We start from the raw sequence: 24,998 nt of genomic DNA, 5'->3' as shown, positions 1-24,998 counted from the left end.
ATATTAAAACATATTTAAAATTCTTAGAAACGTTATTTTTGAGTTAAAAAATTATAAAAAAAAAAAAAAAGCAAAAAAAATGCCTTTGCAAGTTGTGTTTTAATTTCTAATGTTATATACTTTGGCTCGGTTGGCAGGTCGTCGACGTGTTTTTCTTCTTTTCATCTAGGTTTTTTAGTTTTTTTTTTTGTTTATTTTCTACAATACCTTGGCGCCGCGACGCCTGACCCGCGCAACATAATCTGACGAGATTCTATACACAAGCAGACCGTTTTACACCGGTAGGTATTATATGCAATTGCGTGCCAAGAAAACTGAGACAACGACCGGCGTCAGTTGCCCATTTTGCTTATTTTTTTTTTTGTTAAATATAAATTTTAACTATTTTTTTATTATATTCAATTTTATGACTTATCATCGTTATTGTTTATTAAGGTTTATTGCTACTTTTAAAGCATACTATTAAATTTTTTTACGACCATAATTATTATATTGTATATTTTTTTATTATTTTAAATTTATTACTTTTATAATTTGTCAAATGGAATCAATATTTTTGAAATATTTGTTCATTAATTGTGGCTTTTTTATTTGCATATTTTTTAAAATATTTGATCATTTTTTTTCGAAGTTTTTAATATATACGTATGATATTTCACGAGAGTAATATTTGCCACCCGCTGACTGCCTCATTAAATCCTGAGAATTTAAATTAACCGTGTGTTTTTAGTTCAACTTGCAACATTACAAGTATCATATTTTTTTTTTCTCTTTTGTAATTTTCATATGAAAAATAAATAAAGAAGATTTATATTAAATTTTAAAATATAAAAACACTCAAGTGTGTTGTAAATATATTTTTGCATCTTAAATAATATATATGTTTTTTTATATGATTGATGAAACATTTTATCCATCGCACAAAGTTTAAATTATTATAAATAATATAAAAACCTGCCTAATTTTGATTTTTCAAAATTTTCAAAAATTAAATATTCCCAGTTGTTGATATTAACGTAAATGCGAAATAAAACAATTTAAAAATCTGAGAAACAAAAGATTTTTTTTTTTTATATTAATTAATTAATTTTTTTTTATCAATAGTTTAAAAGTTGACAATTGAAAAAAGAAATGAAAAATCTCTTTTTATACTTCCGGCTATAACAGATAAAATTATTAAGAAAAAAAATGAATAAAATAATTTTACATTTATAAAATCCTTCGTGTGTGGGATCTAATATATTTTTCAATTATGTAATTTAAAATTCAAAATAATAATTATCATTTGTTTTTTTGTTTGGTTATTTTAACTTGTTAAATTAGTTTAAAATATTTTTGTGATTATGTATTTTAAAACATCAACAAAATGTCATGTACTTGTTTCCAAAATTGTTTTTTTTTCCTACGAATGCGACTGTACTGAAAATGCTAATTTTACGTTCATCCAAATTCCAAAGTATGCTTTCCAGTTTCCGCAACAACTGACAATGTAAATGTAAGTGTTTTCACAACGCCCACTAAAAACACCCAACATCATACGCCACATAAAATATCAAACATGAAAATTATTTTCTCTCTTTTTCATCACAGTATGTCCTTCCAATTTTCACTTGGCTTAATAAATAAATTTTTAATTTTCATCAAATGACACAGATATATATATCAAAAGTCACGAATCCAATTTTCGCGTACTAAAAAATTATAATAAAAGAATTTTTATTAATCGTTTTGCCCCCTTTAACTATTTTTTAATATAATTTTTTTAAATATATTTTTTACTTAAGCTACCAATGATGTTTTTCACGATTCGTTCGTTTCATCAAAACGTGACTTTGGATAATGGGATATAACGGAATATCACATTTAACATTCCACTATCCCATATAAGAATCAACATACAATTTTTGCATTTATACAAATTTCTTTCATTTATTATTCATCTCAAATAAATATACATATAACAATGTTAAAAAATTAAATAATCAATGTGCAATTACAAGCTAAAAAATCATCATTTTTATCACATAAATAAAATGAAAATTCTCATTAAAATACTACTCTATTTTTTATTTTAATATATCAATACTTATGAACCCTGTAAAAATTTTAATTTAAATATCTGGTGAATGTAATTTTTAAGCTTTTTAACACCAATGTTCCAATTGCTCTCACAATTATATGAAAAAATAAAATGCAAAATTGCAAGGATTAAACTATCGCACTTTGAACCTCGTTAACACGACCTTCTCGTTCTCCTTAATTAACCGTAGTCAAGAGTGTCTGTTTCTTTCTCAAGTTTAATGTTGAAGTTTTGTGTTTTATTTATTTAATATATAGCCATATACAATTTGCAAATGTATATATCTACCTGTAGTGTGCTGTGTGTGTATGTACGTGTTATTTATTTGTATGAGTATAAACAGGTCCAAAAAATAATCCAGATCCTTTTTCGGTTGTGAGTATAACCCTTACTAAAAAAAAACTACCATGTTACATTATTTTTATATATACATATATACATTTTATATATATTTAAATGTATATATCGAGATGAGAATTGGAGCTTTTGGCCGCGTGTGCGGCGTCTGGTCTTTGGAATGCCGCCACAATAATAAAAAAAAGTATAGCAATTCCAATCTCTGTCAGGAGAGTTAACTGGCTAGGTGGGAGGCTCTTCCCTCTGCAGATATAATATTTATTCTTTTTTTATTTTTATATATGTTTTATTTGGTGTACGTATCATCATTATTATTATAATAAAAATTAAAAAATATAAAAATGAATAAAAAATATATTTTGGAAATAAAAAAATAATATATAAATTAAAATGAAAAAAAAATAAATAAAATAAAAAGGGTATAGTAGTAACCAGTTGAGGAATTTCATGGCGTTATACGTTGCACCAAACCACAAGTGGTTGGTGTACTTGAAAGATTTAATGTTAATACTTTTCTTGTCCTTCAATACAAGACCATTTGGCCTCAAGAGTATCACATATATATTTTTTTTTTTCATCATTTTTACAACTTGAATAAAATTATTTATATATTATTTTTAATTATCAACTTGATTTTTTCATTTTAAATTTAATTATCAATATAAAAAATTATTGTTTTTATAAATGACAAAAAAAGAAAATAATACATGGATTTTTTTTCAAGGCTATAATGATACAATTTATGAATAAAAATAATCAAATTTTATTAATAATTAAATGTACAAAGGCGTTAGAAATTTTTTAACCTCTTAATTTTTATTGACGACAGTTTTTTTACCGCTATTATATTGGCAATAACTTGAAAATACATACCCCAAAGGCAATTTTATAACCGCAAAAATAATCAAAAAGAAAAAAAGCTCATGTTAAGCTATATTACATAATAAAAAAATAAAAATATATAAGATGTAATCCACAAATTACCAAAATTTTGTTGTTCTCAATTGAAAAAAGCAATTGTTTTCAATTGTGCAGTTTAATGTTTGAAATAAAACGTACATGTTTTTGGTAAAGATATAAAAAGTTAAATAATGATCAAAAGTATATATGAAATAAAAAGAAAAAAAAATAAAATTAAGGGAGAATAAGAGTGGCAGCTGTCTAGGGTGATTACCAGAACAAAAAAAAATACAAGTAAAAAAAGAAAAGAAAAGTAACTTTTGATGTTGGAAGGCGTTGGTCCGTAATTTTTTTGAACGAGCTTATTTCAAAAAAAAAAAATCATTCTCTCACCTTACACATATTCAAAAATATTTTAAATATATATTCACATTTCACACACATATTGTTTATATATGTGTATTATTTTCTCGATGTCTTTTCTTTCCCTCGGGGTCACTTGTAAATTTGCTATCTCTCAAATTATTTTTGTCTGTAAGTGTATATTTGTTTGATACATGTGTTGGTTAACAAACACAAATGTACATAGGCAAAAGAAGCTCAAAGATAAAATGAAGAAAAAAAAAAAATACGTAAGAGGTCGACCTTGGCCTGAGCTCCGGCAAAACGGTATTATCGAAAAAATATTTGGCACGTGCGTTGAAACACAACTTTGGTTAAATTCACTGTATCTATATTTTCTCATCTTTCGTTTTCGAAATTTATATACCTTTCCTCTTGCCTCTCAGCTTCTTATTTAAGCTCTCCTCTTGTCACCAACGTGTCGAGCTTTTTTTTCATCTACTTGTTTCGCAAAAAACAAAAATGAGAATAGAAAAAAATTATTTGGAAGCAATTCTCTCTTTCCAAGTTGACTTGAGCCCTCATCACCATCATCATCATCATCGAATATAATACTTTTTTACAATACTTTCGTAATAAAAAGTTTTTGTAGAGAAAAAAAATCAATTCATCTTAAATAAATTGAAGGAATGATTTATTTTGTTGTTTTTTGTTTCTTTGGTTCCATATTATTTTGGAAAAAATAATGTTTGAATATTGTTGTAGACAAACGATATGTTCCTTGAAAAGTTGAGGATAATAAATCAATATAAATATATCGGAATTTGACTGTAAAAATATTTACGATGTATTTGGTAAATTTAATTGGAGATGGACATTAAATTGCTCATGTCTACAACTACCATGGGGAAGACGTTTCTTTTTTTTTATTCATTCTTTTCTTTTGACAAAAATGGATCAGCAAAAACTTGTTCAACATCCGGTCCACTGTTATTGTTGAATAGTTTTTTTATTTTCTTTTTCGTTATTTCGTTGATTTTTTTTTTCTTTTTCTTTTTTTCCCTCATCTCTTTTGATGTTTTTTTTTTAAAATTCTTTTTATTCTACATCAACATCATCATCATCATCATCATCCTCATCACCGTCATCATCATCATCTGCTTTTTACATAACTTGTTCTGAGAAACGTGCGTGATGGTATTATTACATGTCTTTCTTCTTTTTCAATTTTTTTTTCGCACTTTTAGCTACACATTTTATATTATGCATTTTTGAGAATTGCAATTTCATATATTGATCTCACGGTTACACACACAACACACACACACTCAAGCAAATAAATATATTTGTTCTTTATTTAAATGATTGAATAAAAAAAAATAATTAATAAATTGCTTCCAACTGAAAAACAAAATTATATTTGAACAAAAAAAAAAAACAAAGTAAATGAGATAAAAAATTAAATTTTTTTAAAAAATTATAAAAATTAAAAAAACTATTATTTTTTTTCGTAAAAATTTCAATTTTTTATTATTTTTATTGACCTTTTCTTTTTGCATAATTGTAAAAAAAAATTCAAGTCAAAAGTATAATTTATTTATGTAAAATTAAATTTTTAAATAAACCGTCTGACTATTCATTGTCCTTAACTACTTGAAATATTTGAATTCATTTCATAATGACTCAAAAATACCATTATTATCACTAAAATAAACTTGATAAAATATTTTAAACTATTGAAAATATAAAACCTAATAATATTAATAAATTATTTTTTTTATTTATTATTTTTTAATAATTAAATAAGTTTATAGAAAAATTGAAAAAAAACAAATTGAATTTATTTCTTTATGTTATTAATTACATCACAAATTATAATGAATTAATAAATACATTGTATTGTTAATTAATAATTATTAATTATTAAATAAAACGATTAAATTTTTGGTGTTGTTGATGCAACATTAGGTGGTACAAGTTGATCATAAATTCAGTATGTCGTGTGAGCATGAATAATCATTGTTCGTAGCTGTTGGCAGTTGTTTCTAGACCATTATTATCCATACCAAGAAATCAATGAGATTAATGATAGTATACTACCCCTATGACCCTTATTCTACCTGACAAAATAATCATCATCATCATCATCATAATGATAATGATAATAATTATCCCCGCATCTGTAAAAATTTTCAATGAAATATAAATTTCACGAAATAAATTAATTATCATCATAAGGGTTTGAGAAAAAAATGAAAAGGAAATCATGAAAATCATTAATATTAAATTAAATAATCTACAATTTTACACAATTAAATTATAGTCGGAAAATATTTGCTGATCATAAGTTTCATTATAAAACATATGGACAATGGAGAAAAAAAAAAAACAAGTAATCTTTAAAAATTTTCCAACTGGAATAATAATATGGTGTGGCAATGACTAGTCCAAAATCCAAATATGATAATAATATTAAATATCTGCTCATTGAATAGCAAAAAGAAAAAATAAAAAATAAATATAAAAAAACAAAAACAAAAAACAAAGTAGATGAAAGTTGGAAGAATTATAAATACTTATAAGTATTAGACATTGTTTTTGAAACTTTGTTTGATTTTCAGCTTTTATTTTTACATGTATGAATATTCGTTGAATAATATTATCGTTGAGGATAGAATAACTCACTGTAAATTTATTCGTGGTATAAATGAGCTGGAGAAGTTGATATTGCAAGGGTTGATTGACTCACTTTCACAATGTAACATGATCAGCTTGTTGTCAGAGCCTTGAGATCGAATCCTGTCGTTGTTTTCTTTTAAAAAAATAAAAAATAAAATAACCTTCATCTTGAAATATTTATTTATATTTTATACTCATCAATGAGTCATCATTATTTATTTATAACGAAAATAAAAATAAATAATATTATAAAATTTCTAAAAATAAAATAAAATTTTATAATGTAAATTTTTTTACGAAACTCTTTTTATTTATAAATATTTATTTGCTCAATATCAAACGATAAAAATAAATAACATATTTAAAAATGTATCTTGATAATATTTTTATTTCTCGTTGATCAAGCAAATAAATATACAAATCAACCGAATCAATTTAAATTTCAAAGATTAAAAAAATAACTACCTTGTGAGTCATGTATTTTAGTGACTTTGTAACATCAATTCCCCAAAATTATATACAAAAATACATCAACTATAATAACATGAAAGATATATTTACATTTTCATCTTGAAAATTATATCCACCCAAAAAAAACCGCATTATTCCTTTAACATAAATAATAACAAAATACGAATTATTAATTTAAACTAAATTCATTATTTCATTAGAAAAATAAATATAAATAAAATCTTATGATAATTTTTCAATGTATAATAACAATAATAAAAAAAAAATATATTTTGGCAATAATAAAGGGTACCACGTGATACAACATCTGCACGTTCATTGACCACCTGTCCTGTCTTTAGTGGTGGCAAAAGAAGACTCACCAGCAGGTGCAAATCGTAGAGGCCAAACATCTTTACATCCCTTTTTTATTTTTTTTACTCTTTCCTTCCTTCCTTTCATTTTTTTCTTATATATATTTTTTTACTCGTCGACCCTCACCACCATCATCAATTAGCCCTTTTGTTCTTTCGTTACAACATGGAATAAAATAAATATAAAAAAAAAAAAAAGCCCATCGAGGTCATTTTTGTTTACTACGTAGTACTACTACTACGCACGACACCTGATTCCATATTGTGTAATTTTAATATTCCTCAACAACACCTGCTGTATTTTTTTTTTATTCCAATATACACATGTATATAATATTTATTTTACCTACATTATTATAAGTATATGGTGATGCTGAATATTGACCAGTGGGGGTAAACTTAACATAACATTAACCCCGTTATAAGTTGAACTTGGTAAACAGGAAAAGAACCAATGTCTTTCAATTTATTTTGCCAGATGTGCAGATTTTTTTTCTCTCATTTTTTTTTTTTTCCCTTCTCTCTTTTTTTTTCTACCCTCCATGTAACCACACACTCATCATCCCTTTTTTTTGCGTAATTTTCTTTTCCCTATTTTTATTCTCTACTTGTATATACTAGTTTTATTTTTTTTTATTTTTTATGTGCTGAATAAGCTCTGTTTACTTCAGCATCTCACATGAATTGTCATACTTATTGTTTTTTTTTTTTTTTCGTTGTGATTACAGGCAGCAATACTTCAACAAACAGCAGAATATATTTATCAGTTGGAACAGGAAAAGACTCAGCTTCTTTCACAAAATTGTCAGCTCAAAAGATTGGTGAATCAACATGAGGGTGGTGATGTGCCGATCAAAAAACGTAAAACTGAAAGTCAAGGTACTTGAAAGAAATAAAAATTGGAACATAAATTATTATTATTTTTATAACTTATGCTTGAAATTTTTAAGCACGCATGTTTTGACTCTTGGGTAATAGTAATAATAATAATTTATAAAAAAAGAAAATATTTATGTAGTGCGGATATATGTATTTATTTTTTTTTTGCAAAGGGGTTGTACAATTGCACACGCGATTTCAAGTGCCATTGGTAGAAAAAAAAAAATAATAATATAAATATATGTATGAAGAGAACGAAAAACAAGTTAAAGTCAATTTGTGTATGTGTTTTTATTTAGTAAAATAAGTTTGAAAAATATTTTAAGGGTCGTAAATAAAAAAAAGAGGAAATTATTTTATTTTTTCTGTTTTAATAACATTTAAATTTAAATATTTAATTTTTTTGTATTTTAGGTGTCGTTGTAAGTCTACCAATACATATTAGTGAAAGTGGTGATGAGGGTCTTGGCAGTATGTCACCTGAGCCAATGTCAGTCATCACAGTATCATCAGAAAATCATTCAGTTGTAAGTAATAGTAGTACAACAAGTACCAGCAGTGAAATTGTTGATTTAAAAAGACAGTTGGAAAAAGAACGTCATCAAAGATTGCACCTGGAGAAGCAGATGCGAACGATACATACACAACGTTATCCAGAAAGATTCCGAGACAATCAACTTATTGCCTATCAACCACACGAGGTAAATATCATTATTTCAATTATTTCAAATTCTCTATATAATTATCATTCTTGAATTGTCAAAAATTGCAGGTGACAATATTTTTATTTTCAACAAAAAAAAAGCAACTATAATTTGATATAATTAATTTTTTATTTAAGGTAATTGAACATACTGACAATGTAATGGCTCAAGAAACAGAAGAAGCAGTTAATAATCTTCAAGTTGTATCAGTAATGTCAATACCAGCTGTTGGTTCAACACAAACAGTTGAAACATCAAGTCCAGATCCAGGTATTGATGTATCACCAGTATTATCACCACAATGTGGTGATTTAATTGATGATATTAAAGATGAAATGATTACCATACATCCATCAAGTCCAAAAATATTAACATTTACAAATGCTGAACAGCTATATACAACTGTTATTGAAGAAGAAGAAGAAGAACAACAATCAGAAACAACATCAACAGCAACTGTTGTTGTTGCAACAACACCACCAACAACATTAACAAATGATTCATTTACACCAACAATTGTAACATATGCATCAGCAAATGAATTTAATAATAAAAATAATAATGGTGCACAATTTATAGCAGCAAGTCCCACAAGATCATTTTCACCAACAATTGAAACACCAAGATTACCATCTGTTCTTGAAGCAGCAATGAAAGCTGAGCCGAAAGTTGAAGTTGAAAGGTAAATAGATTATTACTTTAATTTATTTTTAAATTATTTATATGAATTTTATTGATTTATTATTTATTTATTTATTTATATTTAGATTACCATCACCAGCAAGTTCCATTGACGATGGTACATCACAAACAACAAGATTATATTTAGCAAATACATCAAGACAAAATTTAGAAACAATTGTCGAAGCAATACGTCATCTTGAAGGTGATCATTTTCTTGGTGATGAACCATCACAAGATACACCATTGGCATTAACAAATAAACCATCAGCAACATCAGCAACAACATCAAAAAGATTACTTCATGCTGAAGTTAATAATTTTCTTCAATTTCATACGCATAAACAAACACAACAACGACCTGGTGTTATTGTTGTTAAACATTCGTGATCATCTATTAATCTACCAGTTAATCATTTATGAAATAAAAAAATACAGTCAAAATAATAATTTTTTTTTTTTAGAAATACTATTAAAATTAAGAGGTAGAATAAAAAAAAAATATTATTATTATACTTTTGCACTTATAAATAAAAAACCAGTACACAATTTAATTTAATTTTTTTATTTTTACTTGTTTTTATTATTAATATTAATTATTAGTTGAAAAAAAAAAACAAAAGTCAAATTGATATTTATTTTTGACTAATAAATAATCACTGTAAGAAATAAATAGATAAAAAAACAAGAAAAATTAAAAAAAAAAAACATAATTTCAATATTACAGTTATTATTAATTAATTAAGAATTTTTTTCATTGTAAATATTGCTATAGATATTTTTTTTTTGTTTCTTCTTTTTACATTAAAAAACTATTATTATTTTTTTTTTTTTCTAGAGTGATTCCTCAAATATTGAATATAATTTGAGTGCAAAGAAAATATATATTAAGATTAAGTACATTGAAAGATTGAAAAAAAAAACAATAACTCGCAAAGATTTCGAAAATGAGTGATAGTTTTGAGATCGTGCACACATCTACCCACAAACAATTTATATTTGTAGTTTTAATTATTATTACATAAGATGTATTATAATGTATTTACATTTTATTTTTTTTTCTTTCCTTTTTCCCTACATTTCTTACGATTGTTACAAAAAAAAAAAAAAAAAAAATTATAATACAAAAAAAAAATGGTAAAAATGGAAATTGATAAAAAAACAAAAAAAAAAAATGAAAAAATAGACTACAAATTGAAAATTTATGTCTCTGGTGTCATTGTTAAATGGTTGAACGTTTTTTCTTTTAATGGAAAATTTAATTATGATTAATATTTGATGACACATATTTCGAATCGAAATAAATTTAAAAAAAAAAGAACAATTAATAGAATAATTATTTCGAAAAAATGTTTTTAATTTATCTTTATTTTTCTAATTTATTTAAAAAAAAAAAAACAAAATTACTTTTGAATTTTCATTTAAACTGTGCCAAATATCGAGTACATTTTGTGAATATTCTAAAAAAAAAAACTAAATTTTATTTTTATTATTATTTATAAACTAAATAATATTTCTATTAATTTTTTTTTCAAATTCAAACTATGTGTCAACAAAATAATTACATTTTCCATTTTTTTATTTATCTCAAATTATCTTTATTTCGCTAATTGTTATAAACTAATTTATATTTTTTTTAAAAAACATAAATCAACAAAAAAAAAATTTTTTTTTCTAGACATTGAAAAATTTTATAAAAACAAAAAAGAAAAAGAAAAATGTAGTATCTACATTATGAAAATCATGGAATTTAAATTTTTTAGATGATAAAAAAAATAAATTAAATTTTTGCACTTATAAAATTATAAGCAAATGACAAAAAATTAAAAAAAAATTTATACAATTGCACTTGTATGAATGATACAGTATAATTATAATGTAATGTAAATATTATCGCCAGACTAGATGTTTACATCTTTGACTTTGTCATAAAAAAAAAACCAATAGACAAGAAAAAATAAATAAAAATAAAAATTTGATATGAAAGAGACATGGCTCCCTCGTTAAACGAATGTCAAGAGACTGAGCTAGGCTAAAAATATTAAATTCAAATTCATTACTATCCCAAGCATCATTATTCACTTCTAATTAATCGGATTGCATTTTCAATATATATTTTAATCGTTGCAACGAAGGAGCCCTCAAAAAATTCAATAAACATTATTTCTTTTTATCTTTTTTTATAACACACAACATCGAAAATGTATGATAACGTTTTTTTTCCATTTATTGTTTATTAAACTTGATCAATTATAAATTGATTTAATTAAAAAAGAAAAATTTCTAACGCACTAAAATTGACACTGAATATAAGATGAAAATGTCTATGTGATGGAATTTAAGTGTAATTATTTTGTTAAGTAATTGAACCAAGATTGTAAAAAATTTAACGCGAGATGATATGGGCCTAAATAAAGCATTGTTTTGAAATTAAACAGACGATTTTACTGTTGAATAAAATTAAAAATAAATATTAATATGCCATTTTTCACTAAACTTTTTTACTGAATGTTTTCCTATTATTATTGTCATGATAATATTGTATGTGATTTTTATAAATTAAATATCCTCATTTTATTTCAAAACAATCCTTTATCGAAAACCATTTTTGAAAAAATAAATAATAAAAAGTCAAGTACATGATAAATTTAAAAAAGTCTTAAATATAAAATATTTTTAAATAAATATTATAAAATTTAAAAATATTATTTATAACATCTCGCGAATAACCAGTATACGACTAATTAAGAAAAAAAAAAGTAAAAAAAAATCTAATTAATAATAAAGTGTTAAAAATTTATAAATAAGTTGGACAGGAAATTAAAAAAAAAAAAAAAAAAAAAAATCTACAAAAAATTGCATTTTTTAATTTAAAATAATAAAAAAAATATGTTATTTTTAATGAAATTATTGTTAATTTTCAATTGCAAAACTACCAAATTTTTATTTCTAGTTGTGTTAAGTTATTTATTATAAACAAATGGAAAAAAAAAAACAATTTAATTATAATGAAAAATGTGATGAAAAGACAATTTTTCTTTATTGTTTTTCATTCGAATGACAGTTGATGAATGTGAATTGTCTGGTACAGAGCTGTGTACATAGTAAAGCGTTGAAAATTAACAATAATTTAAATAACATGTTACTATTTAAAGAAAAAAAGAGAGAGTTCAGTCGGATCTTGTAGTACCTTTTTATCGCTAAAAATTATTAAAATATAAAATTATTATAACGAATGAATAAAAATTGAATTTTTTAAGTAATAAAAATGACCAACTATCGTTGAGTCAAAAAAAAAAAAACAAATAAATAAATCTGCATTGAAAAAAAATTGACTTTTGGCTATTAATCTATTAAACGTAGATAAAAAAATAAAATAACTTTTTACGATTATAAAAATTTTTCACTAACTAAAAATTTAAAAATCATAAAAAAAATAATTCATCATGTTTTATGGATGACACGTCACTGAGAGAGCTTGCACATAATTTAAGCTGATAAATATAATACATATAAATATACACAATTATTTAAATAATAATAGTAAAAAAAAATAAATAAAAATCAATAAACATGACTGCTGATTAATAAATAACTCGTATAAATTTGCAGTTAAATTTATCTGACATATTCAAAATCGAAATAAAATAATTTCGATCGAAAAAAAATTTCGATACAATTATACAGCCCTCAAATTTTTCCTACCCACTTTTAAAATTAAATTTAAAAAATAGTAATAATCATAAGATAAACATAAGCAAAAAAAAAAAAATTTAAATAAGATGTGCGTAAGGGTATCTTCCACCATTTTTTGTGTACAAGTCTCATTCATTTATAAAAAAAAAAAAATTATATTTATTCATTTTTTAAAACAGCACGAATGATTAATGAAAAAAACTGAGTAAAATTTTTCAAATAAAATAAAATTTAAAACAAAAAAAAATTAAGCATGTATGGAAAGTATGTGATAAGAAAAAAAAAAAAAAATAAAAAAAAAGTAATAAGAAAAAAATAAAAATAATTAAAACGGCAGGTTCCGACCTGATGTTTCAAACAGAACTGAGTAGCATTTAAAAAAAAAAAAAGAAATAAGGGCGCATGGGATAATTGAAAATAATACAAAAAAAAAACAGCAAAAAATACTTGGCATACATATAAATATCCCTAAAAACAAAATAAAAAAAAAAAAACAAAAAAATTAATCTATATAATTAATAATAATTAATAATAATAAGTGAAAAATGTAGTTTGAGAGAAAAAAAAAAAAAAAAAGGTTATACACACCTACTTGTTTAAAAAAAAGAACTTGAAATACAATTTATGTTTTTTCCTTAATTTTAATTATTTAAATAATTTATTTATGAATTGATTGATAATATTTTTCAAACTGTTAAATGTTTTTTTTTGTTTAACGTAAATATTTGTTTAATTTTTCCGGTGTTAATTGAGGTCAAAGATAAAATTGACGAGGTCATTGGCATTGATGTTGCCAGCGAAAATCTCGTTGCAATTATTATCGATAAAATCTACACATTGTAACTAAGTGGCTATGCTTTTTTTTTTTTACATAACATTTAATATTTAACCTACCTACTGTAAATGATCCCTCAATTTGCTAATAAACAGTCTTATTTAATTTTTAAAAAAACATAATTATTATTATTTATAACAATAATAATAACGAGGTATATTTAAGACGTTAATTAGATGAGTCCTGCTAATTTATAAATAAATATATATATTATCATGTTACAACAAGTTTGCCAACATACAAATATAATTAGTAAGCTCAAGTCAAACCTCATAGTCGGCACCTTTATCATTTTATTTTCATTTAATTTTTACAAAGACAAGTGTCGCGTGACTAATGATTACGGAATAAAAGTTATTTCAATTATTTTTTTTTTTCTTTCAAGCTAACAACAAGAATTTATTTTTCATTTATTTATTTTCAATAAAAATTATTTATATTTTATATTTCATTTTCAAGTTGAATTAAATTAGTGTATTGAATTATATTTTTTATTTTTTTTTTTTCTTAGATAGATATTGTAGGATTAGTCACGCGATCAGTAATTTAACCCTTCGTTGGGTGATCAGGCAGGTGGAAACAACATTTTAATAATTATTTAATGAGCATGCAAATTATTATTATTATTATTTTATTATTAAAATCATAAATACACTTGTGTGGTTTTTTTTTTTTTTTTCTTTTTTATCTATGTGTATTATTTTTTATTATTATAAATTTCGAAATAATTTATTTTTTTTATTAACTTGAGTTTAAATTTAAGATAAATTTATACTGTAAGAGTGACATAGGAATTATAGGTAAACATAAAATGATAGTCTTGAAAAAATAATGAAAAAAACGAAAGTGTAAAAAGTTTAAAATGTAGAGAAATTTTTTAAATATCACATAATCAGAAATTAATTTAAAAAAGACTTAACCCAAACTGCATTTAAATAAAGTAATTCATCATAAAAAAAAATATAAACATTTATAAAATTATTGATAACTGATTTATTTAAATAAAAATGTTAAAGTTAAATTTATAAAAAATTAACTGAATAACAATGTGATGATATTTGTACGTTGTTAATTGCAATAATTATTGTTTATCAATAAAATTAATAAATAAAACAAAAAAACGATTGATGGAATAGAAAAAAAAATCATAATAAATAATCACTTGATGAATTTTTGTATGATCAATTTTTATTGATGTTGATTATCGTAAAATTCTGAGGGAAAAAAGCTTTTAAGCAGAAAAATCCTAGAATTATCAATTGTCAAATTTTTAAATTACAACAACTTCTAATTGATAAAAAAACTAAATGTTTATTGATATATCTCGGTCCAACAATTTTGTACATAAAAAACTGATTTTTTTTTTTTGTTTTCCATTTTACCAGGTTGTTGGAGGTGTGATTAATGTCTTCCCAAATAAAAAATAAACTGATAAAAGTAAAAATGGAAAAATTGAATTTTCAAGCTTTTTTTTTTTCTTTGGTTTGTTTAAATAATAACATATTCAATTCATACCTTGTAAAATTATAAAATAATCAAGAAAATAATAGTGATTCCATACCAATTTTCATATTATTCTATAAATAATAATAATAACTTGTAAAATTAAACAATAAATTGTATTTCAATAGAAAAAAAAATACTAAATTTCATAACAAAAATTAATAATAATAATGAATGGAAAATTAATTTAAAAAATTTCAAAGGATTGTGAAAGCTATACTTGAATCTACTAAATGTTTTTTGTTTTTTTTTATAAAAAAAAATTCAGTCATTAAAATTGAATTTAAAATAAATAAAAATAAAAAAATTCAAATCATCTGTTTTTAAATATATTTATAAAAAAAAAAATTTAATATAAATAAACAAAAAATAAATGGGAGAACATGAAGAATGATAAAGAGTAACAAAAAATAGAAAAAAAAAAAAAATAAAATAATAAAATACAGAAAAAAAAAATAGTGAGGATAAAAGATGAATTAAAATTTCCTTTTTCTACACATTTTGTATATTTCGAATAAAATTGTATTAAATTAGATTAATTTAGTATAAAAAATATTAAATAGCTAATGATAAAAAAAACCTACCATTTTAATTATGAGTAATTTATTAATAATAATAAAAATAAATATAATATTACGAATGATATAAGAATGTTAATTTATTATTTGGAAAATACCCAGGCACATCAAACACAGCAAGTAGATTTTTCAATTATTAAAATGAGTGCACACTAAAATACTAGTCAAACAAGAGATTCATTGTCTTTGATATTTAATTATTTACCTCCCAGTATTTAATAAATTATAAATAAATTAAATAATAAATAAAAATAGCAATAGGATTTACTCCTTTTACTGTTATTTTATTTTTTTGTTTATTATAAAGTCAAATGATTTCTCTTGTATTGCGCTGGGGCCTAAAAAAATAACAACTATTTAAAAAATAAATGAATGTGTATAGATTTAAATAATTGATAAGTGAGATTTCATAAATTTTACAGGTGGTATTGTTCCCAAGTAGAATAAAATGTTTAATAAATTAAAAAATAAATGTCGACGTTGGACTAACAATTTACCTCAGTTTGTTATACATATTAATAATAATAATTGTCAAACGAGGAATTGTACCAAGACGAAGTACAAATTATTTAATGACAAAATGAATAAAAACAAAATTAAATGCAATTGTAAATTAATTTGCATAATTTTTCTTTTTCATTAAATGTTAAAATGTGAAAAATTTGTATGATTATTATTTAACTATCGCTTAAATACAAAAAAAAAATAAAATAAAACACAATAAAAAAAAATGAAAATATTGTTTATTTAATTGATTTGAGTATAAATTTAAAAATTAATTTCTTGGACTCATCTGATTCTTCCCAAATAAGATTTTAATATTATAGATTTATATTTAACATCAAGTTGGGTCAAGTATAAAATTTTGTCAACAGTTCAGACCTAATTACAAAAAATTAGATAAATTACATAAAATAAAATCCTTTGTAAATCATATTTGACGTTCGAAATGAATGTGGTTAGTAATATAATTTGCGAAATAAATTGACATTAAATAAATAAAAATTATAATTATACACAAGGGCAAATTATGATTTTACCTATATGATTTATTATCTAAAATTTTATTTTTATTTATATATTTTACTGACGCACTAGATAAGGAGAAAAAAAAATTATTTTTAACTAAATTATCAGAGTTTAATATGCGTAGTTTCGTTTATCAATATTGTCACTGACGCACATAAAACAAAATTATCAGCTTTTATCAGCTCCTAGAATATTATTTTAAGAAATATAAAAATTTTGGAAATTCCCAAAAAAATAAAAAAATATATTTATAGAATGAGGTCGTGCGTCATAGCCATTAACTTTACACAGTTTATAATTATTGTGTGTTTGTCTATTGACGTGGTTTTTTTTTTTTAGTTTTTTTTAGCTGTTATCATCATTGTTCATTTCTAATGACTTATTTTTTTCTTCCAATATTTAGGCTTTATTGTTCAGATAATGCCTATTGACGTAGGTGATTTATCAAAAAACTGATAAAAAAATCGTTTAAATAGTTAGATTTTGTAGAAAGAAAGTCACTACTTGGTTGGACATCGATTCGTTTATACTAAATTGCGATTATTTGAAATAAGTTATTTCTCTCAAAGTTATTGCTTGAAAAGTGTTAATTTCATTGGGTCAAAATGAGATTATGTGAGTATACTTATTATTATTTTTAAATTACTACCATTTATGTATTATAATAAATGACATCAAAATGAAATTAAATAACAATTTATTATGTATAAAGCAATGCTTGTGAAAATAAATATAATTGATTATTGTTTATTTTTAAATAAATATTTCAGCAATTATTTCATTAGCCATTTTTGTGGTATATTTTGGACTGTTTGGCTGCACCAATGCAAGAAGCTCGATGCCGGCATCATTATCAAAAAAACAAAGTAAGTCACATTTTTCATTTTCATTAATTTAATTTATATAAAAAAATTGTCATGTTTATTTTTTATATTTAATATTTAGCCCAAATGTTGAAATTAAAATATTAATAAAACATTAATTTTTAAAATTTTCTATCGTTTGTTTATAATAAAAAAAAAAAAAACAAAATAAAATTTTATTATACACAAATTCTGAATAATTATTTTATTATTATTAATAATAATTTTTTTTTATATTTCAGATGAGTCAACAGTTTTATTATCGGTCATATCTGCCAACACAATTTTGACATATTCTGCAAACAATATGAACCGATCTAAATATCCAATTGAAGATAAATCAAAAACTTTTAAAAATTATGACGTCGTGCAAAAAGTTACTTCAAATTGTGCAAATAATAATATTTATGCTTTGAAAAAAGAATTCAGTAATATATAATTTAATTTAAAAAATTTCTATTTTATTTTTTTTTTTACGATATATTATAATAGAACGAATTATTTATTTTGCAGATTATCACGCTTCTATTAACAAAATAATACTTGATGTAATACACTATGATGAAAATAACAAGTTTGAAAGAATTAATCAAGTTGATCATATATTCGACAAGGCAATTTCAATTGCATCGGATTCGAAATCACCAGGAAATATATATTGGATTGAAAAGAATGACAATACATATTCAATAAAAGTTATAGATGAATCATTCGATAAAACACAACAAAAATACATTATTAATCCTACTGATAAAATTGAAATGAAAAAACTTCAAATTTATAAAGAGTAAGTTGAAAATTAAATATGGGTCAACATATTATATACTGTATAAGTAAATCATTTGATTTTTCATCATTTCTATTTAATAATTAATTTTTTTTTTTTCAGCAAAATATTTTTCTCATCTGGTGAACGTCTTTGGTATACTTTTAATTCATTTAATAGTACTGCAAATTCACTATTTCCGCTTTCAAAAAATTTTCTACCGATACTTGATTTTAATATTGACTATGCAACTGATAAACTTTACTGGACTGAACATCCTAATGGTCAAATAACGACTTTATGTAAGTACCTTGTATTAATATCAATATTCAGTATAAAAAAACGAGAAATTTATAAATTTTTAATTATTCAGATTCTATTGTCATTGGTACATCTGATCTACCATTAAAAACAGATGAAATTCATAAAGAGAATCCAAGTGCATGGTTTGGATTAAAATTCGTTGTATTTAATAATACATTTTATGGGACTGTAGCGTCAAGAAAATAGTAAGTTGTTATTTTTTTTTTATTTAATACAAAAATGTACTTATTTTTTGGTTTTATAAATAATGACATTTATTTATTTGTCAGTAATCCGGATTTGTATCGTATGAATGGCAATGAGGAACCAGTTGAGATAGATGAGGTAGATGCGAAAGGATCTATGTCTTTTATTTTTTCGAGTTGTCCATGTGAGTATTGAGAATTTATATTTTTCTATTTATTTATCATTCTCATTATTAATATTCTTTTTTATTTCAATTTTTATTTAGCAACAGGTACTCAAGAGAAAGATGCAAAAAATAACCAAGTTCTTCACTCGAGTACTGAAAGTGATAGACCAAAACAAGTGAGTTTTATGATGATAATTATCTAAATAAATATATATTATAATTTATAGCTTGTATATTTCTGGTGCTAGACTTTGGAATCATCTTCCAACTAAATTAACGTCATTAAATTCATTAGATTCTTTTAAATGTAATTATCTAGATTTTTTACTTGATCATGAAAGAAATAATATCTAAAAAATAAAAAATAAAAAATTGTTAAATTGTTAATTTGTTTTGTAGTAAGAAACTCTTTTTACTTTTCTATATGAATACTTAGATTATTATTATATAATTAATTACATGTACATTAAAAATTTATGTAATTATGTATCAATTTACATGAGATTAAATTTGTGATAATTTTATTATTTCGTTTTTATCTCATGTAGCCCACAAAATGTAATGTTAAGGGCATTATATTAATAAATAAATAAATAAATAAATATAAATTATTTTTTTGTAATAAAAAATATAATTTTTTTTTTTTTTTTAAATGATATTGCAGTTGCAATATTTAAATTTATCTTCAAATATTAATATTCTTCAACTTGTATATGAATAATTGTGATACATATATAGCACATCAAGTCCTTATTTGTAAATATTTTTGTAAATTTTAATTATCATAATTATGTATAGCTTGAAGAAAAAAAAAAAAAAAAGTGGCATTGCGATGACTTTTTTTTTTCTTTAAATCAATGATTTACAATACAATTAAAACATATAAATTTATGATAATTTCAGAATCATAAGCAGCTTCCAGCAACACCCGATAACCAAAGTAAGTAGCATTTTTTATTTTTACTTAAATAATACAACTGATGATTTTATCTAAAAAAAAAAATTTTTATAATTTATATATTTATTTATAATTAAAATTTCGAAAAAAATATTAATTTCTGAAATTCTTTATCGATTGTTTCCAAAAAAATAAATTAAAATTTCATTATACATGATGTTCGTAATTTTATGCAATAAATTTTATTATTATTATTAATTTTTTTTTTTATATTTCAGATAACTCAACAAATGTTTTATTACTCTTAACTGAAAGCAGCAAAATTTTAACATCACCATATTCTACAAAAGATTTAAACTTATCACAGTATCAAATCACAGATAATCAATCACTTCCTAACAGTTATGAAAATGCGTTAGATTTTACTTCTACTTGTGCAGATAAAAATATTTATATTTTAAAACAAGACATTGACGACATATTCAATTATATGAAAATAGTGCTTGATGTAATACGCTATAATAAAAATGACGAATTCGAAAAAATTAACCAAATTGAGAATATGTTTGATGAAGCAATATCAATTACATCAGACTATATAACAGGCAAAATATATTGGATCGTCTCAAATGGCTGGCAATCTTCAATAAAATGTACAGATAAATCATTTAAAAAAGCAGAATACATTATTCATCCTACTCCTAAAATTCAAATGAAAGAAATTCAAGCTTATCCAAAACGCAGGTGAGTAAAAAAAAAATTTTTATTAATTATAATTTTATCTATACAAAAAAAAAAAAGAAAAATAAATAAAAATTTGCATAGCTTTTTAATAATTTTTTTTTTTTTTTTTTTTACAGCATAATATTTTTCTTATCTCATGATGGACATCTTTGGTATACTTCTACTTCACCGAATAGTACTCCTAAGTTACTATTTCCGTCTATGAAAAATTTTCAAAATATTATTGATTTTACTATTGATTATCTAACTGATAAATTATGTTGGGTTGTACATTTCAATAACGAGTATTATTTATGTGAGTATCTTCTATTAATATATCAATATTAAATATAAAAATATAATAGATAATTATAAATTTTTTATTTTTAATTATTCAGTTTGTGCTAGCATTGGTATATATGATCGTTCATGGTATTTAAATGAAATCGTTACAATTGCCAAATTACCAAAACCAATTGATAATTTTGTAGCATTAAATAATACATTTCATTGGACTACATATGAGAATAATATGTGAGTTATAATATTTATTATTTATTTTATAAAAAAATATACTTATTATATAGTTTTAAATAATATTATTTATTTTTTTGTCAGGCAAAAATTGTATTTTAAAAATGGTAATGAGGCAGCTGTTAAGAAAGCTGACTTACAAGAATCTAGTTTATTATCTATTGTTGCTTCAACTTGTCCATGTGAGTATTATGAATTTATATTATCTCATCTATTTAATTATGAATATCTAAATTTATTATAATATATAATACTCTTGTTAATTTTTCTTTTTTATTTAGCTCCAGCTACTCAAGAGAAGGTAAAAAAGAACTAAGAATCTAAGAAGCATAATCTGTTTGATTAAAAAAAAAAAAAATTTTATTTCTTACAACAATGAATTATTTTATTTTCAACATTATGGATAATTTTTTCTAAATTATCTCAAAGGTATTTCAAACTAATATAAAAAAAAACTTTGTTTAAAAATTACTTTTATTATAAAAAAAACATTTTAATAAAAATATTCATCTAGCCAATAATTGATTTTTAAAAAAATTCAAATAATTAAATGTACTTGATTAATCTGTCAATAATTAAAAAAATTAAATTTCAATGGAATCAGTGTACTTACATAATTATTATTACCCAAACAAATTATTTCCAGTGCATTTAAATAAACGTCATAAATATTTATTTATCAAAAAAGCATATTAAAATTTCACATAATCAAAAATTAATTAAAAAAAGACTTAATGCTAGCCCAAGCTGCATTTAAATAAAATATTTCATTAAAAATTATTTATTTAATTAAGATTATAAATTTTATAAATATATTATATATTAATAATTTATTTGTTAAAAAAATTAATTAATTTCTTTAATATTAATTTTATATCCACAACGTGATCGTATTGAAATGTCCATTTTTAATTTTAAATCATCTAGCTTTTGTGATGTATTTAATTTATATTTGCGTATGACATTTGCAATTATTGTTTTAAGTGACATTATAGCTAATTTTTGTCCTATGCAACCTCTCAAGCCACCAGAAAAGCCAACAAATGAATATGGATGTCGTTCTTTTACGAAATTTGATAGAAATCTATCTGGATTAAATTTATCTGGTTCAATCCAGTGATTTTTATCACGATGGGTCATGTATGCAGCCATCACGATGGAGCAATTTTCTGGTAACGTACAAGTCTCTGGAAAAAAACAATAGAAACAATACAAACAATGCTAATTTCAAAAGAGCCAAGTACAGTGTTTCAAAAAATGGAAAGAAACAATATAATAATTCTCTCGAAAATTATTAATAATAATATAAACAATTATTAATATTTAATTTACATTAAATCGTTGAACAAAAGTTAAGCTAGTACCTAATTTAATTTCTCCAGTTGTTTTTCGTACCATCAAAGGAGCGATTGGATACATTCTAATTGTTTCACGAATAATCATATCAAGATATTTAAATTTTTGTATATGAATCTCATCAATATCATCATCATCATCATCACCCAAAATATCATAAATTTCTTTTCTAAGTTTATCTTGTATATTTTGATGGATTGCAAGCATCAACAGCGCAAATGATGCTATAACAGCAACTGTATCTTGAGCCTGCAAAATAATTAATAATTAAATTATTTAAACATTCACATAAATGTTGAAAATATTAAATAGATAATGTTGTCAATTAACTGCAATGTAAACTGTATAAATTTCATATCTCAGCTCAAGATCATCCATGGATTTATTTTTCATAGCATGATCTATCAATTGATCCAGCAGTGATACTTTTAATTCATTTCTATCAATAACACCACGTTCAATAGCCATGTATTCTTTTTTTTTTCTACAAATAACATTGTCAATTAATCCATGAACAATATTCAATGCTTGTTCTTGTTCTTCACCCATTTTAGTACGTTTAAATATAAAATCTGGATGTAGCCAAACCTTCATCATTCTCATATGTAAAAGTTCATAAATTCTGTTACAAAAAAAAAGCAATTATCATCACAAAAAATGTTGCAATTTAATATCAACACTAATTACCTATCTGAATAATGAACAAATTGTTTATAGCCTCCTTTTTGTGCAGTGCCTTGTACTCCAATAATACATTCTACAAATAAAAAATTAAAACAATCAACATCATCATTATAAAAATATTTGTTTTTAAAATTTACCTAGCATCATGTCACTTGTGCAATTTGTCATAAATGGAAGTATATCAAATTCATCATTTGAATTAATTTTTAATTTTAATAATTCATTACAATAGCGAGTGTGGATATTAAAACATTTTAGATATATTGATAAGGCTTTGCTATTGACCATTGGCATTATTATTTTTCTATGAATGCGATGAGTTGGTCCTGAACCACTGACAAGTCCTTTGCCAATAACTGGTCCTAGTAAATCATAAACTGGATCTTTGTATGATGCTTTTGAACTTGCTAAAATTATCTTTTAATATAAAATTAAATTAAATATATTTTTAATTAGTTGTATTGAATTTAAAAATGATTTTTTTTCATTGGATTTACCTCGTAGTCTCGTGGATCACTCAAAACAACAATGAGTTTTGGTCCAAGCCAAAATCTAAATGTCGATTCATTTGTTCGCACAAGATCAACAACTTTATCTAGAGTATCTGTAATATTATTTTAATTATTAATTTATGCTTTTTTTTATTTTAGAAATTATTCATTACCCTCTGCGCTAACGGCAAATTCAAGTGCGTTACCAATAAATGGCAGTGTTGGTGGTCCAGGAAGTGTTAAAGCAAATTTCAATAATTTCGCACGATTGAACCAGTAATTAAAAATATTATTACAACAATAATATGATATAATTATAGCTGCTATTGCCAGCAAATATCCTATGATTATTTTTAAATAGAAAAAAAATTATTAAACAATAGAAAAAATTAATTAGTTTAGCTATCACTTACCAATTAAGGAACAATTTAAATTTATTGTCACATTGTTTATTAATTGCTTTAAAAAAAATAACATTTTATTGTTATTATTATTTGATAAATAAATTAAATAATATAATTATTTTAAAGAAAAAAAAAAAGAAGAGTATTTCGAATAAAACTTTGGATAGAAAAAAAATTTAAATATACGTTTGGAATGATTCAGGTTTGTAAGACAACTGTCTTGTTTTGCAAGACAAGTGGCTAAGATAATTTAGCATGTCGTTTAAATTTATATACAATCCTCAAGAACGTGTATTGTTTTGTTATTTTATTTCTTATAAATTTTATATATTTAAATTAGACCAAAATCATTACAATTTAATAAAAATAATTATTTAAATTTTTCGAAATATTTCTATAGAAATAATTATTGAATATTTACATATTTTTATTTTACCTAATTTTATTAACAGGAGCAATCAAATATTTCGGTTGTATAATAAAACAGTAGCTAAATAAATTAACTTATATTCATGT

At 22.8% G+C, this 24,998-nt stretch overlaps 3 protein-coding genes across 3 annotated transcripts in view; 2 read left to right on the top strand and 1 right to left on the bottom strand.

Annotated features, from left to right (window-relative positions):
- Nucleotides 1-12,626, top strand: part of LOC122860412 (general transcriptional corepressor trfA) — a 78,745-nt gene extending 66,119 nt beyond the window's left edge. Inside the window, exons 3-6 of the mRNA XM_044164210.1 lie at nt 7,911-8,061; nt 8,476-8,762; nt 8,903-9,447; nt 9,533-12,626. Coding sequence (XP_044020145.1) covers nt 7,911-8,061; nt 8,476-8,762; nt 8,903-9,447; nt 9,533-9,836 — 1,287 coding nt within the window. The 3' untranslated portion in view covers nt 9,837-12,626. The remainder of the gene's footprint in view (nt 1-7,910; nt 8,062-8,475; nt 8,763-8,902; nt 9,448-9,532) is intronic.
- A 5,299-nt stretch (nt 12,627-17,925) lies between these two features.
- Nucleotides 17,926-21,922, top strand: LOC122847669. The gene is made up of 13 exons (XM_044145484.1): nt 17,926-17,953; nt 18,193-18,378; nt 18,464-18,737; nt 18,840-19,018; nt 19,090-19,225; nt 19,310-19,410; nt 19,492-19,568; nt 20,296-20,332; nt 20,569-21,034; nt 21,151-21,329; nt 21,412-21,547; nt 21,632-21,729; nt 21,829-21,922. Exons 1-13 carry the CDS (start codon nt 17,926-17,928, stop codon nt 21,861-21,863), a joined length of 1,932 nt encoding a protein of 643 aa, XP_044001419.1. The 3' UTR covers nt 21,864-21,922.
- Nucleotides 21,923-22,347: 425 nt separating this feature from the next.
- On the bottom strand, nt 22,348-24,724 carry LOC122860411 (cytochrome P450 4g15-like). The gene is made up of 8 exons (XM_044164209.1): nt 24,492-24,724; nt 24,252-24,419; nt 24,085-24,191; nt 23,725-24,004; nt 23,591-23,660; nt 23,234-23,525; nt 22,912-23,152; nt 22,348-22,734 (listed from the first exon to the last, which is right to left on the bottom strand). Exons 1-8 carry the CDS (start codon nt 24,553-24,555, stop codon nt 22,394-22,396), a joined length of 1,563 nt encoding a protein of 520 aa, XP_044020144.1. The 5' UTR covers nt 24,556-24,724; the 3' UTR covers nt 22,348-22,393.
- Between the last annotated feature and the right edge of the window lie 274 nt (nt 24,725-24,998).

The sequence above is a fragment of the Aphidius gifuensis genome, linkage group LG1 (assembly GCF_014905175.1).
Source record: "Aphidius gifuensis isolate YNYX2018 linkage group LG1, ASM1490517v1, whole genome shotgun sequence".
NCBI classification, from domain to species: Eukaryota; Metazoa; Arthropoda; class Insecta; order Hymenoptera; family Braconidae; genus Aphidius; species Aphidius gifuensis.
The sequence above is the reverse complement of the archived record's forward strand: the minus strand, read 5'-3'. Positions and strand labels throughout refer to the sequence as shown.